The following is a 26153-nucleotide window of genomic DNA, read 5'->3' as shown; positions in this document are numbered from 1 at the left end:
GAATTGAACAAGGTGGACCCTCTTGTAAACAAGTGAAATACTTTATTGGGTCGTCCACTCACAGTTAACAGTCTTTGTATTGAGTTGTGCTTGAAATGTACTGTAATTCTGCAAACTGTTAATAATCATCTTTGGTTTCCCAAGCGGGAGACCCGGGTTCGAATCTCGAATGTTACACATCAAATTCAGAACATTTACTGAAAATCATACGATTTGTCAGTTTGAATATTAACATTGCCTTTGTACAATAGAAGAAGCTGTAAGCTTTTTTTGCGTTATCCCAGTGGGTCAGATGTTTGTTACAGATGTATGTACTGTAAGTGACGTATGATATTATTTCATAATAAAAAATAAATCAAATCAATCAATATTCAATTGAACACATGTCTGCAGGGAGAAGAGATATGGTTGGTGACAGAGAGACAAGCAAACAGAGATGAGATATATCAAATCACTGTTTATGATGATGACCAGGTGTTTACCCACATTGCGTTTAACATTGTTGCATTTAACAGAGGTAGCTGCTGGTTAGCTACCAGTGATTTATACTTGGTTGTGTGCTGGCGTCACACACCAACAAAAGCCGATCTACATGCTTTCACGTTTCGTGTCTGTCGTGCGGCAGATGTAGATCGGCTATTTCCGGTGCACGACACCTGCGCAGTGCGCAAGTATAAGTCAGGCTTAATAACACGCTTGGCTGGTTACCTCATACTTGTTGAGTTCTCCCCTGAGCCGCTCAATGTTCTGTGCCGTCTGGTTGATCTGAGAGGCTAGACTTGCAGGATCCCCCATTTGAGGGTTCTTCTCATAAACATCTTTCATCTTCCCCAGGGCTTCACTGGAGATATGGAAGAATAGGAGGAGGGGGCGCGGGAGAGAGAGTAGGAGAAGGGAGGTGTGATTCATTCTCAGTGGATTTCAGTTCCCTGGAGAGCCCATTGCTGGGTAAACAAATTAAATGCACACATTCACAGTATGGCGACAAGCGGAGATGTAAACGTACTGTAGATATGCACACAATACATATTAGACCCCCAAGTTTGCTCAGACACAGTTGCTCACACCACTTTTGTAGTTATTAAACAATATCAAACAATATAGCGCGCGCACACACACACACACACACACACACACACACACACACACACACACACCTCTGATCCACCTCCTTCTGCAGCTCTTTGCCGATCTCATCAAATCTTTGCTGTAACCTCTTCCTGCGCTGCTCAGGGGGGAGATGGCCAAAGTCTTCGGTCACTGTGGGCTGAAACGGTTCACAGGAAGGAGGGTTAATACCGAACTCTCTCTGACATTAAAGCAAGACCGGTTTACAACCCCAGGAGCTGCAATTACAGAAACACACCCCAAGGGGACACACTGTAGTTTGGGTTCAGCTCGAGCTACACCATTTAGCTGACAAAACAATCAGTCTCACATACAGTACCAACGTTGCCTGTGTTACACTTTAAATTAGCTACATCAATACTCTTTGAATCAATGGGAATGATTTATGACTGAGCTGGACCCAAAACCTTTTTCCACCCGTGAAGCCCACAAGTACAATATAATAATCGACAATAAATCATACTCTCAGTTGATTGTACACCTAAGAAACTGCAAATGCGATGTGATCGGGTGAAGAATAACAGCCTCCAAGATGCTCCACTTGCCATCAAAAGATTATTTGCTTCACCAGCAGGTGGCGCCCTCTTCAACCCAAAGTCATCAACAGAGGCCTTGTGCCACATAGCATGAACATGCTAACAACAGCTTGATGCTCAGCTAATCTGGAGCACTTTGGGCAGTGGTTCTCAAAAATGGGGTCCGGGGACCCTCAGGGTTCCTTGAATGTCCAAATGGATCCTCCTTACAGGTCTGTAACTATGAGAGTGTCTCTCACCAAATGGTTACAAATGGAACCATTATGGAGGTCCGGTTTGAGAACCACTGATTCTGGGCAAACAGCGTGTATTTGATTATGTTGGGTTTAGGCTAGCTGTAGAAATAGAGGTGTTCATTACGTACAACATACTGCAACCCCACACACTCACACACACACCAAGAATTACCATGATCTTCTCTGGTGTGAATTTCTGCGAGGGGGGGGTGGGGGGGCAGAGAAACAGACAGAATTGTGTACAGTAGTCCATGTGACAATAACCTTAGCATTTGGCAAAACAGGTGATGTTGCCATGTACTATAAAACATGAAATTAACCACTTTCTCCTTCACAAAATGTCTCAAATTATTTTACAATTCTTCACTGTTTCAAAAACATTTTCAAAATTCTTCGAAAATAGCCACTCTAGAATAGAGGCTCACATGACGCCACATGCATTGTTAGCATCTAGAACGTCTGTTTTCTAATAGCCCAAAAATGGTTTAGGGGTTAAAGAATGAGTCTGGGCAGTGGGGTCTATATTATAGTTGTTTGACGATCATTTCAGCACATTAATTGAATCCTACACATTTGAAGAGATAAACGACATGTTGCACCAAGAGCGGAGGTCACTCACCCCCCCCCGACCCAACTGCCCCTGGCCTGGGTGACTCACCGATCTCCGAAGGGTCCGGAAGGAGGAGATTCTGGGTTTGACTGTCTTATTGATCTCCTTCAAACAGTATGACAGAGGGTCCCGGGCAAACTTGGGGGAGGGGGGTCCGTTAGCGGGTGTGGGGGTGAGGGGGGGCGAGAAGGGGGGAAGCGTGTAGGGACAGAGCTGGGGGAGGGGGAGACAAGGTCGAGACATCCATGGGCGATGGGATGGGGGGGGGGGGGGGTTGGATGTGGAGGGGAGGGTAAAACAAACAGGTGACATGGGAAAGAAAGAGACACCGTCAACAACACCTCGAAGCACATGACCACACAGGCAGGAAGACAACACTGCATGATAAACACAATACACGGCACGCACATAGACAACTGAGAATGAGCACACACACACACACACCTCGGTCTCTCACACTCACACACACACACACACACACACACACACACACACACACACACACACACGTACACACCTTGGTCTCACACACACACACACACACACACACACACACACACACACCTCAGTCTCTCTCTCACACACACACACACACACACACCCCTCGGTCTCTCACACACACACACACACACACACCTCTGTCTCACACACACACACACACACACACACACCTACACGCCCCAACACCTTTAAGCCTGGTACAATTCGTCATATGACAGTATATACCACAGGCGTACATTGGGGGGCCTAGACGACAGGGGGCCCATGAAGGGGGAAGAAGGAGGGGGAAAAAACCCAAGGCGACGGTGACAAGAAAGCCTGGGTACCGAGGCTATTCGGTCGCATGAAGAGTAACACCAAGGATTCGTCAGTGATGTCACTGACTGACTGGTTTATAAACAGCTTCAAGTCCGTACTACTTCCTTGATGCATAACAGTGCCATCACTGGCCAGTCCTTCTTGGTATCTTTACCATAGCCTTACAACGCATGTGTTCATGATCACATTGATCAGCAGCATAACAATGCTCAGCAGTAGACTACTTTGTCATGTTCGTGCTAATGAAACACTAGACGGGATTATTATTTCATGTCAACATTCAAGTACAACTATCAGAAGATACAATACAATCAATACAAATACAATCCGCCACTCTGCAAGTTTAACGTTTTTTTCCATCTGTCCAAAGTAACTTCTGATGGCCTGCAGGCTGCAGCCCTGCACTCCTACAGACATCTTTTTTTTCTCCTATTGATTGATTGATTGTTGATATAACGCCATTTAGGTCAATGATATAACATTATGTTGTGCTATAATATAGCAGGGGGTACTTGAGTCACTGATTGCCACTGATTGATTGAAAATGTTATTAACAGATTGCTTAGGTACAGTTCAAGGAAGGTACAGTCACTGGTCTTCTGCGTTTTGGTACAATGATATGAAACGCATCATACCGCACGGGTGGGGGGGGGGCTAAACAAAATATTTGAACTGGGGCCTATAGTCAAGTCCGTACGCCACTGGTATGTATAAATTAGCCCAACACAACAACACAAGCCAGGATAAAGGGTAGAGGGCACACAGTGAAATACTGAAGTGTCATTTTAACTCTGTGCCGTGTCTGTCCGCTCTTTTCCTGAGCGCATTTTGAATCGTTTAATTTCATTGAATTGGGAGCACAGTGGTTTTTATAAACCCCAGCAGCATGACAAGGCACTGAGCATTTATTTTGCACTTGCACATATGTGATGTTTTTTTATCTGCTTGCTGAGATCTGAAATATTTTCAACTTAGGTGTTGGAAGCATTTTTAGGCGAGCACCATGGCGTTTCCAGTCAGGAACAAAAACATCATGGTGGACCAGCAACTTTTCAGAGAAAAATAAACACTTTGCTGTGCGAGCTCTAGCTCAGAGCTAACCATTGTTTCATTGGTTCAACCTGATCAGCAGTCTCAATTACCAGCCGTGTAATATTAAAAGTATATCACACACACACACACACACACACACACACACACACACACACACACACACACACAATGAAAGATAAATATTGAAATACAGAGTAGGGTATCATAAATATCCGGATTAACCACTTTAACCATTGATTCCCTATTTTGGGTGAAAGAAATCTACAAGTACAGAACGCATCACAATGTGAATATTTGTTCAGTTATGGTAATTGATTAATTGGTGTGGAAGATAGATTGGCCAACATATTTTTCAAATGTATTAAGAATGCCCACTGTGACCTTTTGGAGGAAGCTTCAATTAAAAACCAAGCTGCAGTGAACCAACCACTGTACTCTGGCTGATCCTTCAGTGTCAGCTGAACGACTTAATTGAGGAGCGGTGGGTTGCGAGCCATTAGCTAAATTACACGGGCAGACTCACTCGCACGTCGCACTTCTGACAACACTGAGACAGTTATGGCGATCTATAAAAAGGTAACTCGTTCCCATGTACAGAAACCTCAGTCAGGGGTGGTAGTACAGGGGTGTCATTATGTGTGCACCTACAGGGAAGGCTCTACTTTGCTTTGGAGTTAATGGAGAGTGGGAGGGGTGTGTGTGTGTGTGTGTGTGTGTGGGGGGGGGGTAGAAAAGGATTGGGGGTTCGGAGGAACGAGTCAATGTAAACGAATGGTTCACTCAAGCAGATACGAGACACAACCCTGATGTTCAGTCTGCTATTCCGGCTACAGCTACAGAGCTAATGGGGAGAGCATGACTGATGACACAAAAGCAGTGTGCCCCACACACACACACGCACACGCACACACACACGCACAGGACGTCAGAGACTGCACAAATATAAGTACAACCAGTGAGACATGCAGAAAGGGGAAGGGCGGCTGGAAGGAGGGAACACTGCAGGTTGGAAAGAGACGGGGGTCATCAAGCTGGGGTCGGCCGCGGGGTGTGGTGGTGGGGTAGGAGAGTTGTCAGTTATGGAAGCTAGTTAGCAGTCAGTAACTCATTTCTCATAGGTTAATTTTGGACTAACCCGGGCAGCCCTAGCAAGAACATTCTATAGAATGAATGGTCTTCAGAGATAACGATCTGCAATCTTTTTCTTTTATGTTTTTTGTTGTTGTGGCTTTCGCCTTTATTTTATATTTTTTATGGAGGGACAGACAGTAGGCTGACAGGAAATGGGGGAGAGAGATAGGGGGAAGACATGCAGTAAAGGCCGTCGGGATCGGGAGTCGAACCCGCAGCACACTGCCAGACTGGATTACCAGCCAAGGTGCCTGGACCGCTGAGCCACGGCCCAGGCCAACACGATCTGCGATCTTTAAACGGAGCGGTGGATGCTCTCTTGGCCCCGAACAGGGCGCCACAGAGCAAATGGTACAGCAAAGTCGACGATAATATCTAAAAACTTGACTGCATGAATGGACGTCGAGATCTGACCTCCCAGAACTAGTGTCATCCCTGGCGGGTTGACACAAAGATGTTATTGTGATGATGAGAGTCATAATGCTAGGGTTCTCCGGGCCGTAGAATGGAAGCAGTGTGTTTGTGGATGCCTGCAGAGGGACATTCAATGTTGTTTGTGCCCCGTGCTGATGAAAGCACAAGCACAGCAGAATGCTGCCTGTCGCTTGACCTATTGGAAACTGCACAGCAGAGGCAGAGGGGCAGGGGACAAGGCTTATTCACTCACAGCCAGGCTGGGACAGAGTCATGCAAAAGACCTGTTCTAGAAAGGTGTGTGTGTGTGTGTGTGTGTGTGTGTGTGTGTGTGTGTGTGTGTGTGTGTGTGTGTGTGTGGTCTGTCAATGCACTGCATAGGTAATAAAGAGGAAGCCTCATGCATTACGATGATGAGCTTTAGTGAGGAGAGGGTTTTCGGTGTGTGTGTGTGTGTGTGTGTGTGTGTGTGTGTGTGTCACGCACCACCACAGGTCGATCATGAGAGCTCTCAGTAAGAGGGGATTTCCTGGGCTCTGATTGGCTGGCCCCCTGGCTCACCAAATCTGACCCATATCTGATTCACAGTGACCTTCTAGGAATCCCCTCACATCATGAGACTGATTGGCCATTGATTTTCTAATCTGATCCTGTCATTTAGTGATAGAAAGGAGGTGAACAATGACATCATACTGTAAACCAGCGTTTCCCAAACTTTTAAGCTCAAGGTCCAAAAGTTAATTATGATGATGCCCCGGGACCCAAACTTACAAAAATAAATCATTAACTAATAATTTATGAAAGGCCGAAAATAACGAGCTCAGAACGAATGTTTTTTTGGGGGTTTTTTATACGTATTGAATGGTGTTTTCTTTTCTAATATCTGATCAAGAACATTTCTCATATATTTTATAGGGCAGCTATTGTTGCCTTTATAATTTGGTTCGGTAAGCGTTCACATTGCACTACTGTATGCCAATCACACTAAACTGGTTGGGTAAGCGTTCACATTGCACTATGCCAATCACAGTCCATGGGACTGTCACTGTACTACTACTAGGCTATGAAGCTGGATGCAATTAATAAGGTAACTTCAGGGTCAATCCTTCCCTGTTTCAGGGTTCACAAGTCACAAGTTTGTACATCACCATGATAACACAGCAGATATGATACCAATGACATCTGCACACAACAGATCGCAGCACAGTAGCCTACCGTAGGGTACGCATTCTCTTTCAATTACTGTGGTGCTCGGTACGTGGCTAACGGCAAAAACTCTTAGGCTTTCTCTGATTAGCTTAGCAGTGTTCTGTTTGGCACTGGCGTTGGAGTCAGTCAGAAGTAAAAATCCATTTCATTTTCTCCACAGATTCTACAAAGGCCTTCTAAATCTGTACTTCTCAAACTTTTGCTGGTATCGTGCCCCCAAAATTATATGTATTTTGCCGTGGACCCGCCCCCATATGAAAATGTTTTGTGCCAGAGACCCCCAGAAGAGAAGATTTGTGTTAATAAATTCAAAATTCCCTTAAAATAAAAATATATATAAAAAAGAAGAAAAAAATCTAAAATCATTCAAAATCAAATATTTCACGTTTTCTCAAAAATGATAAAAAAAATAGCAGCTGATATTTTTGAATAACCAACTCTGCCATCATTGGCACAGGGGAGGGTAATCACTGACACACTGACTGGCATAATAGTCACATCTATGTGCAAATTACTGTACATCCTCATGCACATCATTCTACATTCATTCAAACTCTGAACTCTGACTAGGGAGGGGGTCTGGGAGATAGGTGGGGTCATTGCTCTGAATATAATGATCATTACAATATCCTGATGAGAAAGAAATCGTGCAGACAAACAGATGGTTATATTTATGGACAATCAAAATCAGTTCTGATTCAAAAATAAATCTGACAATCAAGAAAATAAAAACACGGAACTTCAGGTCAAAAAGGTTGCCAAGCCTGCTCTATCGAATAATAGATGGAGGTAGTCATCTCTGTCAGTGTCTTGAGCTGTGCTGCAAAGCAATAACACATCAAAGCCATAGTGCTGTTGTATACCCATATCACCCGTCAAGCACAGATTGATTGTAGTACCAACACTGTGTAGCCTACTATGAAAATAATAGCGTGTGCTGCAGCTAGCAACTTCAGTTCATCATAGCCTACCCTACATGTACAACAGTTCACAATTCATCATGTAATTAATGTGTATACACAGAAACCTTTATTTTAGCGACCGTATCCTGCCCTGAACGAACAAGCTGTCTCCTTAATTGCTGGGTACTACAATGGAATTCCGCTTTAGGCAACACATTAATTTAATGGAATAAACAATCGTAAATATAGTCAGATTAATGATGGGGCAATCTTTTAGCCAGTGGTCATGCATTTTGCAGCTGCAACTGGCTTGCGTAATTATGTTTAAATTATTCCCATTTGTTTAATAAATTAAGGATTTGGAAGGTATTATGCATTAAAACATAATTTGTGTACAATGTTGAATTAATTTACACAACAAAATCCATTCATAAAGATGACCTAATACACCTTTAGATTACAATTTGTATCGACGATATCCATTATAATCATAATGTTGGGTCGGATTATGTTCACCTCTAAAGTGAACCGAACTCTGGTGCTGTTGGAAGCAAACCGAGATCCCCGATTTGTGGCGGAGCAGAATTTGTTTGGTCCGGTTCGAATGTGCTTACGGCTTTCACACCAGTGCAAACAAACGGGACTTTCTGACAATACACTTTATTTGAACCTTACATATATGACACATAAAAAGTGGATATATATCCGCAACAAAAAATAAATTGTGTGAGCCAAACATTTGGGAAACACTGCTGTGCAGTGCTGTGTCAGATGGATAAACCAGCCATGGTGCTCTGTTGGCGATCAAGATCCTACCTTACTCTTCTTGCTGAACAGCCAGAAGTTCTTGTTGCGGTTCTTTCCCAGAAGGTCCATGGCTCCTTTCGGGGTGCCCAGACTGCTCTCTGAAGACGTCCGGTTTATTCCCTGACTGTAATCCTCAAAGTCCAGGTCCCCAGGACGCTCAAACCCAGACTTGTTCTGCTCTATTAGAGCCAACGAATCCTGAGGGATTTACGGAAAGTAGAAAAAGGTTTTTGGGTGAATTTCATACTGTAATCTTCATGGACTGAGACACCAACTATTGTGCTCTCTGAAGCCTCTGTGTGAGTGTGTGATGTGATGTGTACTTGTGAGGGGGCCAAATGTACCCATAAGTGTAGCATAATTTGAGAAAGACATTGTGAGGACAATTTCAGAAAACATGGTGGTTTTATGTGTAAAATGTATTTTTAAGAGTTGGGTTCACAAAACGTTCCACACTGGGGTTAGGATTAGGCATTTAGAGGCTTCATTTAAAGGTTATGTATACTTAGTTGCACAAGTGAGTATTATGCAATTCTGTGTAATTCAGGCTTTAGCTAGGTTAAGGTTACAAATGGCAAAAGAACAGTTAAAAATGGCATTTCTAAAATTGTTATGTGCTCACAAGTATAGTAATACAAATATTTACCTTTACATTTAGTGCTCTGTTATCAGGCTATAGCCTCTGAGCACTGGTGTGTGTGTATGTGTGGGTGTGTGTATGTTTTATTAGGTTATTATTTGAATGGCCAACTTACATTACGTTCATTGACATTATTGCCGGCTTTAGTAACACCCTCCAGGCACTTGCCAATGATAGGCATCACATGCTTCTCCGTATCCGAGAACAAGATGTAACCCTGTGATAACTTCCTCACTCGCCTCTCATCCATGTCCTGCAATTTCTACACAACACATCCAAGCCACTCATTACAGAGCACAATATAGTCCTCGCTCCTGTACATTTGCACATTCTACACATCCATATCGAGTCCTGTTGGTTACATTTGTACACACTCAAGATTACAAATGGATTAAATGAGGATTTTACTGCATCTATTGATGACACATTTCAATTATGTATGAGGTTGTGATGACACAAGAAAACAACTTGAAATATGGCCTAATTAATATAGTGTAGTTTATTAAAATATTTTTGGAAACATTTTGGAGGGATGCAATACAGCTCCAAATGAGACAAATAGATTTTGTGTGACTATCTCATAAAATAATAAAGAGAGAATTTGGTGTATTGCATTACAGAAGAGATGCGTTTTCAGTTTCTGAAACTTTCTGTAAATGTTTGTTCGTTGAAGGAAAGGGGAAACAACCTGTAGCCTAGCATGTGTACCCTCTGGCCCCATAGGCTACACTCCCAAAGTTAACCAATTAAGCCCAATTTTATACTTTGTCACCGGAAAAGAGCTGCTCACAACCCTTGGCTTACATTGAAAATGATGGGCATGTCGTTGAAATAGAACTGGCTCTGCTCTTTGTTGAACTTCTGGAGCTGTGCTGCGTAGTCATTCTTACACTCCTCTGCTATGTGTGTCCTCATGTGAGCTTGCTGCTTGGCCTACACATGAACACACAACAAACGCACTCTGTCAGATTCCACCATTGACATGTAGATCAATCTTCATATGACCACCGCGCTCTGACTATAGGTGTGTCACCCGTTCAAAACATATCAAAATAAAGGGTAGTGGGTCGCACACACCAAGACTGCAGTTCAAATATAGTTTACCGGTATTTCATATTTGAAAAAATGGACAAACGTTTCGGCTATCAGCCTTCACACTGATGAAGGCTGGATAGCCGAAACGTTTGTCCATTTTTTCAAATATGAAAAAAACTATATTTGAACTGCGGTCTTGGTGTGTGCGACCCACTAGTGCTGCCAACGAATATTCTATATCCGAATATAGATTCGAATCAAAAATAATAATTAATAACCGAATATATAAAATTAAGGTTCGAATTAAAAATAATAATAAAAAATATTTTTTTATTTATTATTATTATTAGTTTTCGGTGCCATGGGTAAGCGTTGTGACTTGTGAGCTTGTAGATTAGTTATATTTGCCACGCGACACGCCGACAACGGCATACATTGAAGAATAAATCATTTCCTAAACACAGACTATACAGCGCAGCGCAGCGCAGTTCTGATTGGCTGCCTCGTCTCCAGCCGTGTTGCCTCAGAATTCTTTAGGGTCACTAATTTGAGCATAACAGCGGAGCGCAGGCGCTATCCAGCTAAAAAGTTTCATAACGTCGGCACTCGGCAGCAGACGCACAGTCCACAGATAATAATAATGCAGCAGAATTAACACTGCCTCCGTGCCTCGTTTTGATAAGGCTGTGTGGTAGGATTGCTCATTTAAGAAAAATGTTTTACTGGAGAAGGGAGAATGTATGCGTTCCGTTCCATCTCAGTTTTCAGCAACACCAATGCGCGGAGAGAGAGAGTTGCGCCAGCAATGCGATCTTAAATGTTATGTCTCAGGTTGTATTGGTGTAAATATAATTATTAAAAAATCCGATTGGCTCGAATTGAAATCCGAAATCCGAATGGCTCGAATTGTTCGAATCCACGTGGGTTTTTAAAACGAATATCCGAATCCAATTTTTGGACAATTACGGCAGCCCTACGACCCACTACCCTTTATTTTGATAACCATTGACATGTACACACAGGAAAAGATAAATGTGTTTTTTGGGGAGGGGGGCTGCGTTAATTTGCTTCCAATCTACCTTTTCAACGTCTGCTTTCGTGGCGTTGATGTCCTGATCGGTCTTCTCTGCGTTCTGCGTTGCACGCTCTGCTTCTCGCCATTCCCTCTCGAACCGCTTTTTACTCTGGTGGAAAAAGGGAACGACGAGTAAGAGGAAGCTCACATCCGACCCGCACTGCTCTGAGGCCTTTGTCTGAATGAAATATGATGAGGCTTGGCTATTTTGAGCAAAGCATATTTCACTGTCATTCTTAAAAAGGATGGATAGGAGACGTGTGTGGAGCCTAAGGAACTCTAAGTACTCCAATCATTACTAAACATGACTTGGATTTATGATACAAGTCTGCAGTCAATGTCATGGACCATGCAGTAGCATGGCAGCATTCAAGATATTTCTTTTATTTTTCTAAGCACTGAGAATATGGTTGGTGCCTTTTCTCCCTCACCCACCTGTTTTTACTGTACACAAATGTACACAAAGACGCTGGATGCCCAAACCATTGAACTCACAATGAAACATTTCTGGCTATCTGACAGCTTTCCCCAGTGCAAGAGAACATTTATATACACGCAAATGCTGTAGAAAAATATTTTAATTTCCAAAGGGTCTAATAATAAGGCTAAACTTACACTATCAAGCTGCTTGTATGTGCTCTCCATACTCTGCTGGGCTTTCTTGGCCTCCGACAGATACTGCAGACAGGAATAAAAATAGAGACAGAGTTAAGGAGGGAGGGGGTCAGATGACAGAGAGACTGAGAGAGCCCACGATGGAGTGTGGGGCAGACAGAACTTCAGTCGGTCAGTTAACGGGAACAGAATAAACAATGACCTCCCAAAAGCCACAAAACAAACAAAAACAAATGCCAGTGAGTGTGTTTAAGACATCATGACTGCAGCAAGAGTCTGTGCGCGGCCGCACTGCTCCCTGCATTCCAAGCGGGGAAGGAGCCAAATCAGTACACGGCAGAGAATGACACACCTCTATTGCGGCCATCCCTCCCTCCCGAGAGACACACAGAGGAAGGCTTCCTTCCTGCCACAACAGTGGGACCTCTGCGTCGCCTTTCCGCCTTTCACTCCCTCCCTCCACCCATCGTGCTACACCCCCTCCCTCCACCCATCGTGCTACACCCCCTCCCTCCACCCATCGTGCTACACCCCCTCCCTCCACCCATCGTGCTACACCCCCTCCCTCCACCCATCGTGCTACACCCCCTCCCTCCACCCATCGTGCTACACCCCCTCCCTCCACCCATCGTGCTACACCCCCTCCCTCCACCCATCGTGCTACACCCCCTCCCTCCACCCATCGTGCTACACCCCCTCCCTCCACCCATCGTGCTACACCCCCTCCCTCCACCCATCGTGCTACACCCCCTCCCTCCACCCATCGTGCTACACCCCCTCCCTCCACCCATCGTGCTACACCCCCTCCCTCCACCCATCGTGCTACACCCCCTCCCTCCACCCATCGTGCTACACCCCCTCCCTCCACCCATCGTGCTACACCCCCTCCCTCCACCCATCGTGCTACACCCCCTCCCTCCACCCATCGTGCTACACCCCCTCCCTCCACCCATCGTGCTACACCCCCTCCCTCCACCCGTCGTTTACACTCCCCCTCAGCATTGCGTGCCATGATTACACTCAAGCAGACTCTGCTCATCCCCCGAACCCAGTGGGGTCAGGGGACCCCCAGGGGGTCACCAACTGAATTGGTTAATTTAGCATTGATCACACTCAGTTTAACCACTTTAACTCTATGTTATACTTCATCCATTCAAAAATAGCCGATCTAAGAAATAAGATGCATTGTGAGCTTGTAGATCAACTATTTTTGAAAGATTTTTAATAATCTTGAGATTTTTTTTAAATTATTTTCTTAAAGACAAATCTTGTTTTCTGAGGGTCCCTGGCACAACATATTTTCCGGTGGCGGTCCGTGGCCAAATACATATTAATTTGGGGGGGTCCTTAACATGAAAGAGTTTGAGAAGCTCTGTCCCGAACCCTGCCCTGCCCTTCCTTCCTTCCCTCCCTCCCTCCCTCCCTCCCTCCCTCCCTCCCTCCCTCCCTCCAGCGCTCACCGTCTTGCGCTCCTGCTTGAGTTCCTGGAGGTACTTGGTGAGCTCGATGCAGATGTTCATCATCATGTTCTCGGCGATCAGCTCCCGCTGCCCCGCATAGTCGTTCATCTCATTCAGCACGTCCAGGAAGGACTGGTAGCTGGAGAACCTGCTGTCCAGGAGGAGGGAGCACAGATAAGAGAGGCGTGTGGTGGACCAGAGCACTCATAACGGCTTACATAAAACCTTAAACACAGGTCAGTGGCATGATAAGCAATGATTGATGCTCATCACTTCCCTTAGACCCATTTATACTTGGTTGCGCATTGTGTTGCTCACCGAAAATAGCAAATCTACAAGCTCAGAACACCATTTTCGGTACATGACACGGGCAGATAAGGAGTAATTACTCATTTTTCCTTATCGAAAGACAACAAAACAAGAGCTCCACATATGGGTGCATAATGCGCCAATCAACTATGGTATTGGTAACAGCGACCTTGACCTTAGGTGCAGAATGCTGAAAGGCCATGTTGTTCAAGCTACGATGGTATACTGAACCTCCGTATGAGAGCCCAAACAAAGGCTTTTTCTATTTATAGTTGTAATACTAGTAATAATGAACGTTGAGCTTCAGGACTGAATGCTTAAACTGGTCTTGATACTGGTAAATGAAGGCAGTGTCATTTGACAGCCAGGCATGTAAAACAGCCTCCAATATTATACTGATGCTCTTTTCTTTCTTCTTTCATGTGACAGGCCCAGAGACATCAAGATACAGATCAATAAGTCCATGTTGCTAGGCAACAACTGCCAGTAAGTAAGGTTTTGCTTAGAAAATATAATTTATTTCTATGCAACAATAAAGTGTCATCACTAGAGGTTGGTTACATCGCTCCAGGAGGTTCAGCGTTTTTTGTTTTCCATAAATGTTTTGGTCAGGCCACTCACACCCCCACCGGCTCACCTGCACTCCTGTTCTTCTCTGCTTCCTCGTTTGAAGTTATATTTCTTTGACAAGTTCCTGCATATATTGAAAATGGGGGTCAGAAACACAGGTGATGGACAGCCCCCTATGTAACCATTTCTAAAATGGGTCAAGAATAAACACATACAGTACATAAATACCAGCCCAGCACAACCATATTGAACAAAGGATACCTCTGTAAATAAAAATGTAAAAGAAAAAGGCAATAAATGGGGGAAAAGCTACTATTCTGCTCTTCCTTGTTTAACTTTCTGCAGCCCCCCTCCCCACACACACACACACACACACACCCTCCTCTAACCACATCCTGTCTGTACTATGCCAGTCTGCTCCCACTTCCTCTGTGATCCAGCAGAGCTCAGCACTAAGCAGATGTAGGCCTGAGGAGTGAGGACTGGGAGTGAACTGAGGAGTGAGGACTGGGAGTGAACTGGGGACCGACCAGGGACAGAGCAGAGAGGGAGAGTGAGGAGTGAGGACTGGGAGTGAACTGGGGACCGACCAGGGACAGAGCAGAGAGGGAGAGTGAGGACTGGGAGTGAAGTGGGGACCGACCAGGGACAGAGCAGAGAGGGAGAGTGAGGACTGGGAGTGAAGTGGGGACCGACCAGGGACAGAGCAGAGAGGGAGAGTGAGGACTGGGAGTGAACTGGGGACCGACCAGGGACAGAGCAGAGAGGGAGAGTGGATGATAGAAAGAGCTCAGCTGGAGAATGAGGCCAGTGTTTCGAGGACGTAACCTCAAAGTAGTCATGAGACAGTGAATACATTTCATAAACAGCGTCTTAGCATGTGCCCACACACCAACACTAACAAACAAATGAACAAACAGACAGACACGCATGCATGACCGCACACACAGAGCAACAACACACACAGACAACCACAGAGACAGCATGCTCTCTCTCTCTCTCTCAAACACGCAAAAACACACGCGCGCACACACACACACACACACACACACACACACACACACACACACACACACACAACTGAAAGCATTCATTTAATCATGCAACTTCGTCAAGGGAGCCATGACAGGAATGAGACCTACCTCAGTTGCTTGGCATAGTTCTGCTCTACCTCCGTCCTCTCCTTCACAAATTTCACATATTTCTCCACCAGCTCCAGGCCAGACTGTGTGTGCTTTTCAATGATGTCAAATTGGTCCTGGACAGAACGTCAGAGAAAACAAAATAGAAAAAGACAAGATGTTATTGACCATACATAACCCCTCACGGGAAGTGGGCATGTCATTCTGTGATGAATTTGGATGTAGGGCAATAAATTCAAAACACATTTGTTTATTTTTTTCTCCTTGCATGTCCTATGCATTCCACAGATTCTCTCTACTTGTGCAAAACCCTTGACCGTAGCCAGACTATGTGTCCTCCTAGCATTAAATCACAGGAGAGACGGAGAGAGGGAGAACAGTCAGGGGACGCAAGGCCACAGCCGATGGGGTCACAGGGGTCACAGTTCTCAGACAGGAAATAGGAGGTGCTCCTCTCCTCTCCTGCATTAAAGTTCCAGTAACAGTCTCAGAGTGATGTGACATGGAGTGTAGTGTAGCATTTGTGCTTGGCACAAATTCATAAGACATCTGACTGAATGAGGACTAGTGCATTTTCAGAAACTCCAACACTTGTTGGGAAAGAAAGGGGGCGTATTGTGTTGACATCTTCTCTTGTGTCTGTTATTTAGCATTGCTTTATGACACCTTCAAGCTCAGACAAGCCTGCTAGAGAGAGAGAGAGAGAGATATCAGACAAATCCCCCCCCCCCCTCCAAACTCTCTATTGGTGATAACATTTACAGTGCGTATGGGGGGTATCTCTGAAAAAGGATTCCTGACAAGTTAGGCCATGTTGAGCTTGACCTCTAATTCCTTTTAAGTAAAACCTAAAAAGACATGCCCAAATGAGTTCTGTAATGTCTAATTACAGAACAAGGTTAGGATAGAGGTCTGCAATTAGGCCTACCTGAAGACCAATTGGATGGCTGAATCGATGTAAATAAATGAGGACGTAACAGGTTGCCAATAAAATGTTTTGTTGTGGTGGTGCTGGTGTGAAGGATATTTTCTCCTTGCAAAGTGTTCCGTGCATTTGACTTGCAAATACAGTAGATGCAATGAAAAAGGAGTACACTGAAATAACAAAGCAAGCTCTAGTCTAGGTCTTCAAACAAGAGTTGCAGATTTATGACTAATAAAAGTCTTGAATGCAAACATGTGCCGTACGGTGTCCACTACAATAATCAAATAGAATCATATAGCCTGTTTTTATAAACAAACATAGGGATATAGCTGTCCCCTACTGAGCATACAAGCCAGGTATCAGCTAACATTAGTCTAGCACTCTATTGTATATTGGAGAGTGGTTAACAGTATCCGATACATTGACCTAAATTGATCAGTTCCACATCCACGCTTTCACGTATTCAAATATGTTCCACAGTCCTCAATTAAGGTTAAGCTGACAGTGATAAAGCACAAAATGTTAATGAGTAATAAATAACTTAATAGCTGGGTAGTTAATAATGAATTGGAAAAACTGTATATGTCAGCTGAATTGAATCATTAATTTGATATCAGCAATGAAAACTGCCATAGTAGTGACTAGTGAGTGCGCATAAACCCAATTTCTTGACATAAAGAACATCCAGTATGAACTAAAATATCCATATTGCTGACTCAAACTTGTCATCAGCTCTTTTGTAAAATAACATTTGGGATTAGATTCAGCATTGAAAAGGCAATTGCACCATTATAAATTGTTAATACTAGGCCCAAAATAATAGGTTCTGTGCAGTGCAAACTTTTCATTCATCTGCGCGTGTGTGTGTGTGTGTGTGTGTGTCCAGCAATAATTTTTTTCTTGATGCACAATAAGTGTCAAATGAATTTAAATGTGTCAAAACCAAAACAGAGAACAAATCATAATGTAGAAAAATATCAATTTGGATTTACAATTCAAATGAGACCAAATCACTGGTGTGAAAAAGACATACAGTTAGACACAGAACTTTCATACAAAAGGAGAGCAAAAAGGGTATTTATTTAGGATGGATGCAATGATGAAGGTGAAATGATCAAAAAAGACTGACCTAACAGTTTTGGCTAATGATGTTGTACCCTTCTCACGTCACATCTATCATTTAAAATACAAAAAAACAATGCTTAAGAAAACAAAGCGGTGCCAACAATTAACAGAATAACTTATAAACGAGTCACCATCAGAAGCCACCAGTCTCCATAATTAGAGTGAACGTTTGTGTCCTGAGTCACCCAGTCTTTCAGAACCTCATGGGCCGCACACAGCCAGACCTGCCACACTACTGGCGGCAGTTTTTGACATTGGCCTAGTAGCACTCACTATCAGAGCTTAAAAACCCGCCAGTGATCTTCAACACTGAAAAGTTGTGGCTTAAAATAGCCACTGGATTAACGACAAGGAGAGCAAGAGGACAGATGCCATAGACTACTAGAGCAACCTTGCCTACAAGGGAGGTTCCTTGGCCAAACATTAACAAGACCAATTACACTAGTCAGGCTTTGCCAAGTCTGCAACTTCCAGACAGTGAGACACATATATGGGGCTAATATAAACAAAGTAACACGCTCATATTAAAATAGGTATCTGTGTTTAGGTGAATATGTAAATATATAGAATATAGGTAAACATTAGTGATGGATGGCTACTGGCTATAGACCAAAAGACTCCCTGAAGAGGATGAGGAAAACGACTTCAAAGATCAAAACAGATTCCTCCAATTGCACGAAGCCTAATTAATACTGGAATATGGATAGGTTCCTCTCTAACGCTGTCAAATTAGGGCAAAACTAATTAGGCTGTCGCACCGGCACTGAGGATTGAAAGAGGACAGAGGGAACAGGCCTAGGGGAGACCATCTAATGTATAATGAGGTCAGAACTCAGAACCTCTTTGCAATGCTCCATTTACATTCTGATACACAGCGAGTGTGTGTGTGTAGTAGCCATGTACAAACTATTGAACCAAAAGATTCTTCAGTGGTCAAGGCAACAGTGTTTGGTATGAAAACTATGTTTGATTTAAAGCATCCGTCTAATTTTAGATTTCTTTGCCTATTAAAAAATAGGAGATATATAAGCTCATATCGCAGCACACTATGAACTCATAGATCTGTTATATTTGAAAAATCTTTGGTATATATTTTACAAACCTTTTTAACCAAAATCTTTGCTTCTAAGGGGGTCCCTGGAACAAAATATTTTGAGATGGGGGTCGGCGGCCAAATACATGTCATTGACGTGACAACGTTTTAGAACCACTGCTATAACAATGTATGCTTTCAGAAAACTTTTAATGGGGTTAAAGTATTCTCTATGTATACCATCATGACACTTTAACATTTTGTTTATGATCACCCTGTCCAGGTGCTGCTGGCTTGTAGTCTGCGACTGCAAGTCAGCAGTCCAGACTCCAAGGCAAGCCTCACCATCACTCTCCAATACAACACATGAGCTCTTGTGTCCTGGAGTGGTCAATAAACAGCAGCAAGCTTCCCTCTCACCCAAACAGAAGGCTTCAACAAATAAGCATTTTATAACCAATAGAGTAAGGGAAATGCAGAATAGATTATAAGGTCTTCAACATCGATCCTCTTCAACAGCTTTATTGTCAACATGCAAGCACAACAAATTGTTATAGATAGATAGATAGATAGATAGATAGATAGATAGATAGATAGATAGATAGATAGATAGATAGATAGATAGATAGATAGATAGATAGATAGATACTAAACATTATTTACAAATAATAGGAATCAGATGAGAAATATGTGCGATTTAAAAGAAGTACAGAAACTACTAGGCAATAGAGGTACAACATACAATCAGCTAAGCACATGTAGCCCCTAACTCCTAGTGTACCCAAGCTTGTTGTCACTGGGCTTCATTTGTCAAGTCACACGCCACTCATTTGACAGGTAGGTAGGACAAGGACAACTCATCATCCAACCAGTGAGCGGAGGGGCAGTGAGTGCATATTATTGATCCATTAATGTCAACAACATTGGGAAAAAAAGACAAAAACTATCCACTGTGTTGTCCCACAGTGGATAAACTCTCAACGTGCAGATTGACTCAACATGATGTGTTACAGATTTGACTGAATCTCTGCGCACATGGACATAGGTGTTGTTGTGATTTAAGCCTATAATAACTTATACTCTGTAGTACAGAACAGACCTGCAAGCAAACAACGATCTGTTCTGTAACTACGGTAATATGTTCGGCAAGCGACACAGTTAGCTGCCCTGTGCTGTGTTTACTGTCTGCAGCGCACTGCATGCTTGTCGTTCCAATCGGCTAGCGGGTTAGCACACTCAGTATCAGTGTCAGTCAGTAGCTTAGCTTTCCTCCGTGCATCTTGTTTCACCTCAAAGCACAGCACAGTTAGGTCAAACCGTAACCACGCAACAATGCGCCACATTTTCTATCTCAGCTAACAAACAACAACAGCCGTTTTTAGGCTATAATACAACAACGTCATCTGTTTCCATCCATCTAGCTCGCTAAAAACCCAACTCACCCACAGATCCGTTCCCCAGTCCATGTTCAACTTGTATCCCTCTGAATACAAAGAAGTTCTTCAAAAGTTGATCCCAACAACACACTGGAGGAGGAGGACGCCCTGGTCTGATCCACCCCAGATGAGACTTCTTCGTAACCGAATCACTTCCCCTCTGCTCCGGTTACTTTTTAGCGGCGACCAGCGAGACGCATTCTGGCACCAATTAAGTTCAACCCCGGCCAACGAGCCGATCGTATTAGTCTAGTTAGTCCAAATATGTTTTTCATAGCCAAGGAAAGGAGGATAAACTAGCTTTCATATCGCGTCACTCCCAAATCCCTAATTCTTAAAGGGACAGTTCATACGGCCATGATGGCCATGGAAGTAGGCAGAGGTTGACTGCTCTCCCAGACAGATGAGACAGATGACCCATATTTTACATCCTTTCACAAGCTCCACAAGAGAGTTATAGGAAAATCAAATGACGAATAAAAGACTTTCCGCCATATCATAATTTTAGACCTTGGAGGAGTTGGAACCATTGGCCAACAGTGGTTGCATGGGCATAGAGGAGGGAGGGATATGCTGAAAATCATATTGTCCACGGTTTTTTCGGTGGTAGTAACACATGAGGGAGATGATAATTATTGAAAGGATGATCGGTGGAATTATCCATAACCAATGGTTGGATTTATCTGTAAGTAAAATAGAAAATAGTTCATTAGGCTTTATTTATTAGGCTTTATTTCACCAGATAAATAATTAACATTCTTAAAAAAAAAATTACATTACATTTTTTTTAGGGGCTAGAAATGCACAGTAGCAGGCAGGCACCACACAGAGACTATAGGAATTATGCATTATACTAAAGAGAAATAGTCTATTTTGTATTGAGAACCATTATGACACATCACATTATTGGATGTTTCACATTTTTTATTGATTGATTGAGTGATTGATTGATTGATTGATTGATTGGTTGATTGATTGATTTGTTATTGTAGGCCTATTAACAGTTCGTAGAATGGGTACAGTTCAACAAAAGTCCTAGCCTACAGGTCAATACAAAATCTGCTAAGAGGATAAAACCAGAAAAAGCACTAAAGACTTTGTTTGATGACAGAAAAGTAGCCTATGTCTGTGTTATGGTTACGGTCACATCAGCCATTATTAGCTTACTCCGGTGTTTATGTTTCCATGTTGTGCTCAGCAGAACAGTTACCTCTCATCTTCAGTGTGGTGGTCCTGGTCACGTTCCCAACCTCATTCGTGGCAAGGCAGACGTAAACCCCAGCGTGGGTAGACGTGGCTCCTCTGATAGTAATAGTAGGGCTCTGGCTCCCCCAAGTGGCGTTGATCCACCAGACTGTAGGAGGAGGGTTGCCCTCAGCAATGCAAGTCAGTTGCACGTCAGAGCCCGGTTCAAATTCCTCAGTGTTATTTCCCTGTTTAAACTCCGGGGCATCTGAAAGGGATGTATAGGCATTAGGGGAAAGCAATGGACATAGGGTCATGTATCAATTATATCAAACATGTTTTTGCTTAAGTTAATTAAACCTAGCTTAACATACTGAGAGTGAATGACTTGGACAGTGTTGGCTTATCACACAGGCTTACAAACAAACCAAGTAATAACATTTCATGGTACCATCACTCAGTATTTCTAAATAATGTATCATTTTATACATTGCTGAGTCTGTTTAAACATTGCGTCACGATGATAAGGTAAGTGGAGAACCTACAGTGCACATGAACAGTCAATGGTGATGAAGTCTTAGTAGGAGGTGGCTGTGGTCCATCCGGTCCCAAGTCGAGCTGGGCCTCACATTGGTACTCTGCTCCATGGTCAGTTCTGTTAGGAATGATTCTGATCGTGTCAATTGCATCCTTAGGGTGACCATCGGCTGCATCAAACGCATGTACTTTGATGGTTTTATTTTGGAGGTACCACTTCACAGTTAGGTTCTGCACTGGAGCAACCTTGATAATTGTACACTGTAGCTGATACTCTGTGCCTTCTAACATTGGCCCAGTTGGATTCACCTGAGAGATGTCCACAGCATCTGGAGTCTCTATAGATGAAAATAATAATGATGATTAATTTAAAGTTAATCACATGAACCGTAGCGCCCCTATTCTGTGGCGAACATGTGGCATACACATCAGATGTACAGTACAAGTAGTACAAGTCCAGTACAAAGACAGTGAGCTTGTATATCGGCTATTTTTGGCAAAAACATTTGGTGTAGAACAAAAGGATGGGGGCTAATATAGACCCATGAGGGACTCCGGTCAATGAAGTATAGGGTTTAAATGGTTAAATATCAAAATGTTTATTACACGTACAATAGATAGATGAATTGACTGATTGATCAATCTACCACTTTCACATATCTAAGCCAACACTGCCATGCATATTGTGCGTCTGAAAGTACATGTGTAAATGTACATGGTACTTACTATACAAAGTGACAGGTAGCGTCTTATTATGTTGTTGTGTATTTCTCCGTATGTAGCAGAGGGGTTCTATTTTCCAGTCTGTCAAGTTGTCCACGGTCCAAGTGACATAAGTGACATTCTCCATCATTTCTGTGTCCCCCGGGGCCTCCCAACCCATCCCATCGTGCTCAGGCAAAGATGTACTGCAGTTGACTGAAACTGAATCTCCGTATCTTACCACCACTCTGGCAGGCTTCAGCACGAGAGGATGAATATCTAACAAGAAGCAAAGGATATAATCCAATAAAAGAATTAATCAGTTCATGCACAAGAAGGATCATCATATGATTATAATCTGTTCATTGATGATATATCATGTCCACAGCAACATGACTGGTAAAGCTGGTATTGTTGAAAATTGTTTATTTAAATGGTTTGACTGAGCTGTTGGAATATGTGTTCTCCTGGTGTGAATTGTCCATGAATAGGACAGACATGGATCTACTGTACCTGATGCTGGAGTAGTAATTTCCTTTGTAGCTGGAGTGGTCATTTCCTTTGTGGCTTTAGTGGTCATTTCCTTTGTGGCTGGAGTGGTCATTTCTTTTGGTGTTGGCATTGTAGGGATCACTATCACATTAACATAGATCTGCTTACTTATATTCCCATGTATATTAGCTGCTGTGCAATTGTATGTTGCACTACTGTTTATTCCTGAAATGTTCAGAATACTTGAGTGCTCAATGCTCCAATCCATAGATCCTTCGTCATCATGGTACCACTGGAGCTTGGGAGATGGGTTTCCTTTAGCTGTACAGTCCAGTGACACATCATTGCCCATATTTACGTTGACTGTGCTCGATACATCCTCAAATTCAGGAGGATCTGAAAAGGAAATATGTAGAAGTTTTAAGATCACACTCACATTAACAAGATCAAGTTTAAGCTACTATGTGACCGGAAATTGAAATTCGAATTGAGACTAAATAAATAAATAAAACATGTCCTTCTCAAAGCACTCACATTCCACAGAGACGAAAACAGTAGCTGTGGCGTTGCCAAGACGATTGGAAGATACAATGACATACTCTCCTGAATTATTCCTGGTTATGGTTGAGGAGGCATTGATGATCGCCTTCCCTTTATGGAACCATTTAACATCAGCAGGAGGGTTTCCATCCACTACTGTGCAGGGCCAGGGCACAGTGCTCAGACTGAAATTACCCTCCACACCCACGAAAGTTGTTGGACACACAACCCCAGGCTTATCTGGAGACAGAGAGGAGAAATAGTCCAAATGGCTCATTGCAAGAATGCTGCGTGACATTTTCAACACCTGAACTGAATCCAAAATGTCGTGGAGTAGAAGTAAAAGTATTGGAAGTACAAATATCTACTTAAGTACAGTACTTAAGTAAATGCACTTAGTTATTTTACACCACTGAGAATATGTGACTTTGCTATTGTGTAATAATCATAGACTCACAATGCACTTGAACACTGACAGATGCATTAACAGGCTTTTGTGGTATCTCTGGTCCCAGGTCTAGCTCAGCCACACATGTGAACTCTACCCCATCATCATCTCTGCTGAGGATGCTCTTCAGGATAAATGAATAACTAGCTGGTGTTTTGGCCATATTGCTGCTATTTGTCTCATTCTTCACGATGCTTTTGCCTTTGTACCACCTCACGGTGAGGTTTTCCACAGGAGCAACGTCGCTGATGTCACACTGTAGCTGGTACTCTTGTCCTTCCTCTGCTTGATGAGACCCATTGATGACATACACATCAATGTACTCTGGGTTCTCTGTGGGCAGAAAAAGACTTGGTTATGGCATTGCTTAATCACATTAACCCTGGCATCCCTATTTTTTCATCAAATGTTTTTTACAATTGTATTAAATCTATTTTCGAATAGCTTAGTATAGAGAAGCCCTTTTTTCCCTATAAAGTGAGGTCGCACTGCAATGTCACTTACGGTATACAGTGAGCTTTAGATCTTTGCTGCATAGAAGACCATCATTCAACTGGATGCGACACTGAGCCTGTATGTCCCAGTCTGACACGTTCGCTGTCCAGACAATAAAGTCCTCTGTCACCAAGTCCACAGTTCTATTTTTATTGGTCCATTTTATAAAAGTGTGATTACTAACTTCACTTGTGCAATTGACTTGTACCAGGTCCCCATACTGTACCAGCAGCTCAGAAGGATGCAGGGTGAGAGGGTTTATCTCGGCAGGGCAGTCACTATCAGCATCTGTTGATACACATGAACAGGTGTTTTTATGGGTCTTATATTATTTGTATTTCTATGGCCATTATACTGTCCTCAAAGCTGCATGGATTTGAGGCACATGCTCCATCCTCGTGCTGTGCTGTTTTCTTGTCTCCTCTATAACTTTTACAACAAGGAGGTACTAGAATATGACATACTGTTGTACATGTACACTATGGCTTTGGTGCTGAAACAAAGAAGTATGTTGTTTTTTTATAAATGGGTCCTACTGACTGAGAAACATACCGCAATGACATACAAAATAAAATATCAAACATGAAAGTAACAATAACAACATTAGAGTAACTTCCTCTGTTTGATTTCAATACTGCAGTAGTGGGCAGAAGGCAGCTAGCTGGTTTCATGTCTATAAAGTACATTGTAGAATAAAGATCATGTCCCTCTACAGTACACCATCATGTCTAAAAGCAAACTGCCTAAAGATTATGTTGTTTGTTAATGTTTTGTGGTTGATATGTCTTTGGGTTTCTTTTTTTTTTTCTTCTTTCGTGTAAACGGAACTGCCACCCACCACTCCCACCCCAATGTAAAAGCATATGCTAAGCAACAATTGCAGTTTGCCCATGGAAACAAAAACAGAAGCTTTAACACCTACCACTCCCTTCTAAACCACAAGACCATTAGGGTTCCGCATTTTGCAATTTTCCCTCCATTCAGAGAGAGTGTGTGTGTGTGTGTGTGTGTGTGTGTGTGTGTGTGTGTGTGTGTGTGTGTGTGTGTGTGTGTGTGTGTGTGTGTGTGTGTGTGTGTGTGTGTGTGTGTGTGGTAACTTCACTGAGTTGTGGTATTAATATGATGCTTGCGTATTGCTACTGCAAATGTACCAAGACAACAAGCGGTTAGCACAGAACATTAATAAATGTTTTTCACATCAGTACAATGATAATATAGGAAACATCTCACACTATCACACAAATCACACTGTACCTGTAATTTAATTTGTAACTGTGTGTACAAATGTAACCAAATGGACCCATTTGGTCAACTTGGTTACATTTGTAAACTCTCTGAGATAAGTTAACAGAGCACATTTTGACTGTGTGTGCCAAATATAATAAGAGTTGACCTGTTATAACTCACCAGCTTGTAAAATGATCATAATGAAAAGACCCAGCATCCTAAGGGGTGACATAGTGGTCTTTAGAGGTGAGCCATGCAGGATCACTGTTGGTCCTGATGATGAGCCTCTGTCACTCACTGGAACCTGTAGTCCTGGA

At 43.0% G+C, this 26153-nt stretch overlaps 2 protein-coding genes across 2 annotated transcripts in view; both read right to left on the bottom strand.

Moving 5' to 3' along the window:
- trip10a (thyroid hormone receptor interactor 10a) overlaps positions 1 to 20352 on the bottom strand; it is a 22705-nt gene extending 2353 nt beyond the window's left edge. Inside the window, exons 1-13 of the mRNA XM_080775093.1 lie at positions 20217 to 20352; positions 15692 to 15807; positions 14617 to 14673; positions 13671 to 13821; positions 12211 to 12273; positions 11600 to 11704; positions 10290 to 10418; positions 9601 to 9747; positions 8855 to 9043; positions 2559 to 2723; positions 2073 to 2096; positions 1158 to 1267; positions 709 to 841 (exon numbers count right to left, since the gene is read on the bottom strand). Of these exons, the coding sequence (XP_080631219.1) occupies positions 709 to 841; positions 1158 to 1267; positions 2073 to 2096; positions 2559 to 2723; positions 8855 to 9043; positions 9601 to 9747; positions 10290 to 10418; positions 11600 to 11704; positions 12211 to 12273; positions 13671 to 13821; positions 14617 to 14673; positions 15692 to 15807; positions 20217 to 20240 (1413 nt within the window). The 5' untranslated portion in view covers positions 20241 to 20352. The remainder of the gene's footprint in view (positions 1 to 708; positions 842 to 1157; positions 1268 to 2072; positions 2097 to 2558; positions 2724 to 8854; positions 9044 to 9600; positions 9748 to 10289; positions 10419 to 11599; positions 11705 to 12210; positions 12274 to 13670; positions 13822 to 14616; positions 14674 to 15691; positions 15808 to 20216) is intronic.
- On the bottom strand, positions 19281 to 26153 carry LOC308323937 (intercellular adhesion molecule 5-like). The gene is made up of 9 exons (XM_080775815.1): positions 26017 to 26153; positions 24619 to 24897; positions 24124 to 24447; positions 23661 to 23906; positions 23148 to 23522; positions 22659 to 22913; positions 21941 to 22270; positions 21421 to 21663; positions 19281 to 20893 (listed from the first exon to the last, which is right to left on the bottom strand). The coding sequence occupies exons 1-9, from the start codon at positions 26066 to 26068 to the stop codon at positions 20715 to 20717; spliced, it is 2283 nt and encodes a 760-aa protein (XP_080631941.1). The 5' UTR covers positions 26069 to 26153; the 3' UTR covers positions 19281 to 20714.

This window comes from Protomyctophum bolini (genome assembly GCF_963924005.1).
Source record: "Protomyctophum bolini genome assembly, chromosome: 11".
In the NCBI taxonomy this organism is placed as follows: Eukaryota; Metazoa; Chordata; class Actinopteri; order Myctophiformes; family Myctophidae; genus Protomyctophum; species Protomyctophum bolini.
This window is presented reverse-complemented; position numbering and strand designations above follow the sequence as displayed.